General features: G+C 43.4%; 1 protein-coding gene across 1 annotated transcript in view; it reads left to right on the top strand.

Annotated features, from left to right (window-relative positions):
• The first annotated feature begins 810 nt into the window (after positions 1-810).
• Positions 811-8,781, top strand: part of TNFSF12 (TNF superfamily member 12) — a 241,304-nt gene continuing 233,333 nt past the window's right edge. Inside the window, exon 1 of the mRNA XM_085637625.1 lies at positions 811-1,308. Coding sequence (XP_085493751.1) covers positions 1,114-1,308 — 195 coding nt within the window. The 5' untranslated portion in view covers positions 811-1,113. The remainder of the gene's footprint in view (positions 1,309-8,781) is intronic.

Raw genomic sequence — 8,781 nt, 5'->3', positions numbered from 1 at the left:
TTATTTATTTGGAAATGTAGATGTGTTCCCAGCTAACTTAGCCAGGGTCCATCATCTACAGAAAAAAAACACACCAACACATGACATTGATCAACTAAGACTTTTCTTATGGTTGGCGTTTAAGAGCTGGTAGTATAACAGTCATGCACATATACGGACATCAATAACTAAACTAAAAAAATAATCTATTTTCTAAAGATTTGATGTGGTGTAATCAACCACACTCATCTAATTTAGCGCAGAAGCGTTAAAGGCTATCTACCCCCTTTGATGCAAACAAGTGACTCACACTTTACATGGAGATCTCAGGAGCAGACCAGTAACGCGCTTAGCTACCTCTCATGCAACTACACCCCAGGGTTAGAATAGCTGAACCACCGCAAGCCGGTTTTTTTTCTCCTCTTTCCAGACCGTCACTAAAATAACTTTGGATGCTGCACTTTTACAGCGTGTCAGCAGAAATAGTATTCTCGTTGTAAATAATATATAGAACACTGCGAGTCACAAACAATTAGGTCTTCTCGGTGACGGAACAAATATTTCCCGATTTTTTGTGGCAAGCCAACAGATGTTTCTCTGCGTGTAGAATGAAAACAAAATAAACACTTTCCCCGCCCGCTTTTTAATGAGACAGCAGAAACGTGATTTGAGTTATCTGATACAAGCATTAAGTTCCAAACATTTGGCTTTTCTTCCCTCTCTCTCTGCTCTCACACTGCCTGTTTCCTGTCATTATGTTTTTCATTTCTCTCTTACTTTTTGGCACAGGCCCCAGAAAAAAAAATCAGATTTAAAGGCTATTGTTGGAGAGTTGTGTTGTCTTGTGCTTTTGCAGTCTTCCTTCCTGCTCGTGTAGCCTGCGGCTTGCTCTGGGAGGCCAGCGTGCGTACTTCGATCGCAGGGGGCTGGCCGGCGTGCCCCCCGGGCCCTGCGTGCGTTCGTCGGCTCCGGGGGTCCGCCGGCGCGTTTGCCGCGATCTGGGGACGCCCTGGGGGCTCGCTGGAGCGTTGGTCCCGGGCACCAGGAGTTCGCCGGGCGGGAGTCGACGAAGTTGCGTGCAGCCCGCTCCGCCCCACGGAAAGCTTGCCATGGCTTAGAGCGTGCAGGGGAGCCATGCCGCTGCAGCTGCCGGGAAGGAGGCCGGCGTCCTCGTCGCGGGCCGGCCTGCAGCCGGTCGTGCTGCTGGCGGTGTCGGGGGCCGCGCTCTTCCTCGCCTCGCTCAGCCTGCTGCTGGCCGCCTCAACCTGGGGACGCAACCTGTGCCTATCCCGAGCCCTGGAGGAAGGCCTATCCAGGCCGCAGCCTCAGGTAAGTGCACCGTCGCCTATGGCAACGGGGTCATGCGTGCTTACGCTAACGCGACGTTGTCTCGGGTGGGAACAGGGCACTGACGTGCTTATGTGAGCGTGCCATGGACCATAGTTACAGGTATTGGAGGAGTTGCCATGTCAACGAGGTCTTGCGTGCCTACGTTAGAGAGACGCACTACAGGTAATGGTACTGTTGCCATGGCAGTGGTGCCTGACGAAGTCAACCCTAGAGTAAAGGAGTCTCAGGTACATCATGTTCCCATGGCAACGAAGCCCAAGCAAGCTTGTGGGCGTGCAGTACGGGCACAGGTAACGACGCGTCGCCCATGGCAACAGCGCTGAGCCACTCAAGCCTGGAGCTCGACGGGTCAAAGTATCAGTGGCCTTTCCAGATCGACTGATGTGCAATGCTGGCATATGTACTGCTTTTCAAATGGACACGGGCTGGTTGGGAGTTGGGTTGGCTAGTGCACCTGTTGTAGAATTATCAGTCGCATGTTTTAGAGTGGTAAACGTCCCGACACCCTGCACAGGCAGATTTCTGTTAATATGCAGTGTCCGGGTTTTCAATGAGTTTCGACTGACCGCTGAGGGAGACATATTTTCATGTGTACCTGTGCAGGGTTAGCTAGTAACAATTCCAATGGAGCAAGTTGAGTGATAGAGAAAACACACTGTGTCATAAATGCATTTCTTTTTGCATGTTTTGTTCGTTTTCCTTTTAGGCACACTTCAAATGTGTAGCTTTACTTTTATGTCCTGTAGCACATCCCAGCGTTTAGCTTTTAAAAATGCAGTCAAAATGCCTGTTTGCATCTCAGTAACATGGACGGGGGAGAAAACGAGTATTGCAGCGACTGGGCTGTAATTTACAAACTCTTGATGACCGGGAGATTCTGTAGATCCCCTCCTGCGCCTTCATGTAATAACCTAATGCATTCTGGGAACCATTTAGTCTTTGATCTCTTCAGTTGAAATCCAGATACCAATTACAATGAGGTCTACAAAAAAAAGTAGTGGGCAGGCTCTTGGCGACCCTAACGTTTCAGATCACATGCTTGAGTGTTTGCAACATGAGCAGTGTGTTAATGTGCCTGCTAAATGCATGGCGGGCGGGGCTACTTTATTTCTCCAATTTGAGAACCTGGGGTCAGATACAACAAATTCTGGTCACCAAATACGTTTCTACCAGTATAGAGTTTTACGAACCAAACTATGTACTAACAGGTTGGTTCAAAAATTTCTAATCTGGGCAGGTTGTAATCTGGTCTACTTCCTGAATATAAATGGGGTAGATTGCACATTGCGATTCAATCCGATTGGCAGTCATCACAGAGATGGTGGCCTAGTAGGGTCAGCAGACCACCATGTCGGTGATTACTTTTAAATAAAGTAGACTTTTTTGTTTTTAATAATCCAGTCTGTTTTCCTTAAAGGATACAGCGCTGCGTTTAAACTAAAAAGAAAGTAAACATTTTAAATTCCTTTGAAAATTAGCAGTGGTCCCTGGACCACTGCCCACTCTCCAACAATTTTTTTTTACATTTATAATGGGGAAAATGGGAAAGGGGACCCCTTTCACTTATGCAAATTGGATTACCACATAAACTCAGGAGTTGGTAAATGTTCAATGTTTTGCGACTGGATTACAGTTCCAAAATTTGGATGAATCACATACCGATTCAGTATTTAGAATGGACGCCCTCAACAGGCCCCTTCCAAATACTGAATGGGGTCACAGTCCCATTTTAAGGAGGCAGCAAAAGCGTACCGACTCCCAAAATGGGACTGGTAGATTAGAAAAATCATTTTTGCTGTCTCATACTCTGAATTGGAGTATGTGCGACCGGAATATTGCTTTATACATCTGGCCCTGGATAATTTTGATAATACCGGATCTCTTATGATGTTTATAAAAATAGCCCCTGAATGCTCTCGAGGGAGTATTGTGTGAGTGTGTGGTACTACGTAAGACTTGCTAGTATTATTTTTTGCTGGGCATCATTATATGGATGTAGCGATCAGCAGGTCCAGTAGCACCAAGACCTAGGGATGTGTATGGGGGGCACTGCACCCCAATTATGGCGGTCTTACTTCCAGACCAGCAGCAGGGGGTATTTTGTTTGCTTGCATTAAAGGGTCCACCTGTTGAATGATGTTACACTACAACTCAACCCCCAGCTGACACATCAAACAAAGCAACATTCTGGAGAGAAAGCAAGGCTGTAGACCATGGGAGAGCTGTGTCGGAACTATGCAGGGGAATGGACAAACTGGACGGCAGAGATGGGCTTGCTAGTCGTGGTTAATCTGCTTTATGGACGAGGCTTTCTAGTTTATTCATACGTTTCAGTCCAGTATAGAGGTCCCTTAGAAAGCCAGAATAAATGGCACTTGTGTTAAGGGAGTTTACATACTGCTTCTTCCGTCATCTCTAACATGTTGCATGTGGAACGAGGGCCCTGTGCAGCTCACATACTGCGACATCTATGCATACAAAGAACACTCCTAACGTGTTATACTTTGATTATTTAGCATTCCTGATTTACGAACTCTAGCTGGCAAGATGGCTCAAGTGCGTGAATGCACCTGCTGTATTGCACAGTCCCAGTTCTAACCCTGATAAAAGGCAATTCAGCCTTTTATCCTTCCTAGGTCGATATATTGTATACTCTGAGGAGTAAAATAAGCCCCATTATTTACTTTTTTATTCATCATCATAATCTTTATTTCGATCACAATGGACCATAAAAGAATACAATAAAGTTGCATAAAAACATTTTTACACGTTAAGAACATTTGTAAGGAATAAAATACGTAAGAGCGATCATGGATTAAAAATGTTTCAGTTTTCCCAAGCGCAACTCTGGTTCCTGAGAGCAGCAGAGTTCTTTCACATGTATAGTTAAAACAGTCAGTCCCTCATAATTGTCGCATTAGAGTGGGGTATTTACCACACATGGTAAATACCATTACCCCAGGGTGATGATCCACACTTTAAACAGGAAAATGAGGCATAATGTGCGATCACTTCTTAACAAATCAAACTTCTCATGTTTTGCCTTTTTCCCGGGCCTTTTCCACCATAGAAATTTATCAGGGGAAAGCTGCGAGGGCGTGATAAATATCACACAGTGCTTAAGAGGTGTGGTGCAGCGGCCAGAGCTGCTGACTCAGGAGCTGGGGATCCGGGTTCGAGTCTTGGCATCAGCGCAAGAACCTGTGATTCTGAAAAATAACTTAATCTCCCGTGCTCTTGGACAGCACCTGGATTCCTTCATGGGTGATAAGCCAGGCTATATAAATCTACACACGTTTAACTTTAACTTTCCAATCCCTGAGCAAACCCGTGTTTGCGGAGCGATCGGAATTTAGCCCTTAACTCGTAATGAGGGCCATAGAGTAAACCTATTCAATACAATTGGACATTAACAATAGGCAGTTTTACAGATTACAAGGGAGACCTACTTAAGAGGAAATAGTTGCCTTAAAATGGCTTTGAAATACGAGATCAGAACTCTCAATTTACCTTTTCAGTGTTTGAGTAGCTCACCAGTTCAGGTTTTTTTTTACATTCTGGAATTTGTAGTCTTACATTTATAGTGGGACAAACTCACATTCAAATTTTCACAATGCTTAGAAAAACATGGACTTGAGCTGCTCATGGATGGAATAGGGAAAACATTTTCATCGCAAACATCAATAATGCATGTGGGTTACAATCTAGTCAAAAATTCAATTAGTAACATACACTGGCAAACACAAAAAGTCTGGCTTGCATTTTGAGTCCTAATAAAATAATTTTAAAAAGCCTACTGCAGTGGGGGGAAAACAAGCATTGGCCATGCTAATCAGTCTCACTTACCCATACATACAGGTAAGACCAACTGGCATTGCCAATGCTTGTTTATAGTATACAACAATGCCTGCCAAGATCAATGTCCTATCTTCCATATTTCTGATTTTCTAGTAACCAGTAGGTGACAGTGATCTGCAGCAAACAGGTGTGTTGTCTAAACATGTTGTTTTTAGGTCTCGCCTAGGCAGCACATGCGCTGTCTCTTCGAGACATGTTGTATCCAGAATATGGGCTTTAAGCTCCACCCATCTTCTGCCCATGTTTTTAATTGGCTCCTTTGACTGTCTTTTGGAAAAGCTTCTTTTTTTTTGGTTAATTTGTTTAATAGTCCCTCCTTTTCTACTGTTGCAACCTCCCATGAGGACTGCCCCTGTTACATGTGACCTTACTGCATACGTTTTATTTACAGTTTGTGAGCACTCTTTTGTGAATTACTTTTTCGTCATAGCTAACGTTGCAGGCATGACAGCTGTGCACTTTTCTCACCACCCTTCCCCGATATGTTGTTTGTATAATTTGAGCTGTGTTTTTATTTTGTTAGGGTTGCTTCGGTAAGAGTGAGTGCAAGCCAAGATTCTATGTTTATTGGGGGATTTTTTTCAGCGTGGCACGCCGCACTTCATCTTTAACAATGGCGGCCACGTGTCTTTCTTTTGTTCTGCATGGCTCAGCCAACTCCACTTTAAAAACATTCTAGGGGTTTTGCAGTGTGCCATGCCTCGCTTCATCTTTAACAATGGTGGCCGCACGACTTTCTTTTGTTCAGAGTGAACAGTCTATGTTGCACCTCCAGGCAAACCAAGATGTGGGTGTGTGTTTGTGAGTATGTGTTTCTGTGTGTGTGTGTGTGTACTTCCGACTGCATGTGCCTTCTTTAAACCTTACATTCATATGTACATACACACATACGTACGTGCACCCATCTCTCACTGCATATGCTTGGCCATTGATGATACTTGCAGTTTTCATGTGAGAGTAGCTGCACTTCCACCTAACCAGATGTTTTTATTTCAGTGGGGAGCTCGGTTCAGTCAGAAAACTCTCTCCCACCAGTTTGCAGACAGACAGCCTGTTGCGCTCTTCCTGCCCGTCCATCTCCTATCTCTTCTCACAGCACTCATCAACTAATTGGCATTCAAGCAGGAGTTGCTGGATGCATTCCCTCTTTGTTCGCTTTTCCTCAGTGGACAAATAGTTTCAGAGCAAACATTTTTAGAAAAAGTACATCAGGATACCTTACTGGTTTGCTAGGGATTTGTATTTCGTTACAAATTATACCTGCAGGGAACTTGGAAGTTACTTACCCTCCCCATGCTGTCCCGCCCACCCTGTCACCCCTCCCACAACACTGCTTGCCCACCCCCACTACTCCTCCAAGTGCAGGAGTGAATGCAGGGGTATGGATTTCCTATAGTGCGATGTCAGGACATATTGTTTGGGGTCAACAAGTTTTCATGTTTGTCTTGTCCTTGGGACAAGTATGCCTAGCACCCTTTGGCAACCAGATTACAGTACCACATTAAGGATCAGGGAAGGGCATTGTCAGCAGTTAAGGTAATATTTGTATCTATAAGTTAATGCTGCTCAAACTTTTATTTATGGTTCATTAATACAAAGCCTTTATTATTAGAGTCAGCGCTCTAAGGAAATTTTGGAAGTGCAGACTGCTCTACTGATAGTGTTTCCAGTAACAAATGTGTACACACATTTGCAAAGTTTAACAATATGAGGCTACGTATAATGCCTCCAGGATGCTCTCTGATTAGATGCAAATATATGCAAAAGCTTGAAAGCAAGATTGATGATTCTTTGCTATCATAATGAAATGTTTATAAAAAAATACAACTAAGAAAAAATGTTTTGCTAGACTACTGTGCAATTTTAGGTAACATTTCTTTGAAGCATCATTTATTAAAATGTTTTAATCCATGCTAGTATTTCCCAAAACTATTTATAATGGAAAATCAGTGTAACCAGTTTCAACAATATTATAGGAAACATGAAGATATACAAGCATTGGCAAGGCCAATAGGTATGACATTGGTGATTACCCTTATGGTTTTGTCAATGTATGTCTTGTTTTGACTTGGTTTTGTTAAACTTTATTGTTGTGCAAGCTGCCAGACCCTCATCACTGAAACAAACATTGGCAAAAGCAAAACATATTTTCGGTCTTAAAAACCACACATTGCTACAGTAGTTCCTGGTACTGAACAAAACTACTATCTGTGCCAATATATCCCTTGTGAAAGAGCAGAATGCTGTCACTCACAGTGAAGCTAGCTGATACATAGAGAGAGAGAATTTTAATAAAAACAAAAGGTCTTGGTTAACGCCAGACCTAAATAGGGGCCCAATTCTTAAAGAAAGTCACAAAAGTGCGCCCATAGCATATTTCCTTGCATTAGTGCATATTTACGGCTTTCATGAATTCACAAAAATCTACAAAAGTAGGACAGGGAATCGTACTCCTCAAATATTTGTGAACTGCATTTTAGCACAGACAAATATGCGTGTGTAGATTTGCTCATTCGAAAATCTGGTTAGCGGTAACAAATTCACTTTCCCACTAACCACTTTTTCCCCCAACTCCAGAAGAAGTTTCCTTCTGCCCTTGTAAGGAGTAAAATGCCAATGTTTTTCTGAATAGTAAAATATGAGACAATGCTAATGAAAACCCGCAAAACATGCAAGTTAGTAGGTTTGCACAGACTCAAACGGCCATTCCAACCATGGGGAATTATTGCTTACCGCTGCTTCCAGCTCCAGTATGTAGATCTGTGGAAAGGTGGCAAAATAAGGGAATTGCTAGTATTCAAACCGTATTATGGTATGAGCTTTGGCTTAATCAGACAGGCTATTATCAGAGAATGTTTGAATGAGATTGCTGCCATAATTTTTCATCGCACTGCATGGCACCAAAGGGACAAGTGGATTTTGTTAAAGGACAAGTAGATTTATGAAGCAACCTGTCCTATGGAGAATTAGCTGTTTTACTAAATTCCACACCCCTGGAATGTTTGGCAACATTCCACATAGGTCATAAGCTACTAAACATTTTAAGTAGCTTGCCCACGCACTAGCAAACACGTGGCCTTTGTTACATCAGCACGCGCGGCTTTTGTTTAATCGTTATGTTACTTTTATTTTATGCAGCAGCATACCTGACTCGGATTCCGGTGCGGCATTTCTCCATCCCCCAAATCTAGGGTGCATACTCTATTTAGAGCAGCACGCGCTATTCACTTCAGCCCTTTCCCCTTGCATTATTTATCAGTATCTAAAGCAGAATGGAGCAGGACATTCCACTCCCGGCCCTTTTCTGCTGTGGCTGCTGCTCATTACCTGCTCTCCAGACTCAGGCTGCAGCCTGACAACAGATTGGGTTCATATCCATCCAAAGAGGCTCTACCAACTCTAGGGGCTTAATTCCTAATCTCTCAAAGGCGTAGCACACTTGCATTTTTAAGGGTGTTCCAGGAGAATAAATGGAGCGCGAAAGAGTTCCGATACCTTATTTTCACTTGAAATCCTTATTCAAAGTACTGAAAGTGGTCATCCTCTTGGGGTGAATAAATGCACTTTTCCAATGCTTCACATAATTGCATGCCT

Source organism: Triturus cristatus, chromosome 12 (assembly GCF_964204655.1).
Source record: "Triturus cristatus chromosome 12, aTriCri1.1, whole genome shotgun sequence".
In the NCBI taxonomy this organism is placed as follows: Eukaryota; Metazoa; Chordata; class Amphibia; order Caudata; family Salamandridae; genus Triturus; species Triturus cristatus.
Note: the sequence above shows the minus strand (reverse complement) of the source record. Positions and strands in the feature narration are given on the sequence as shown.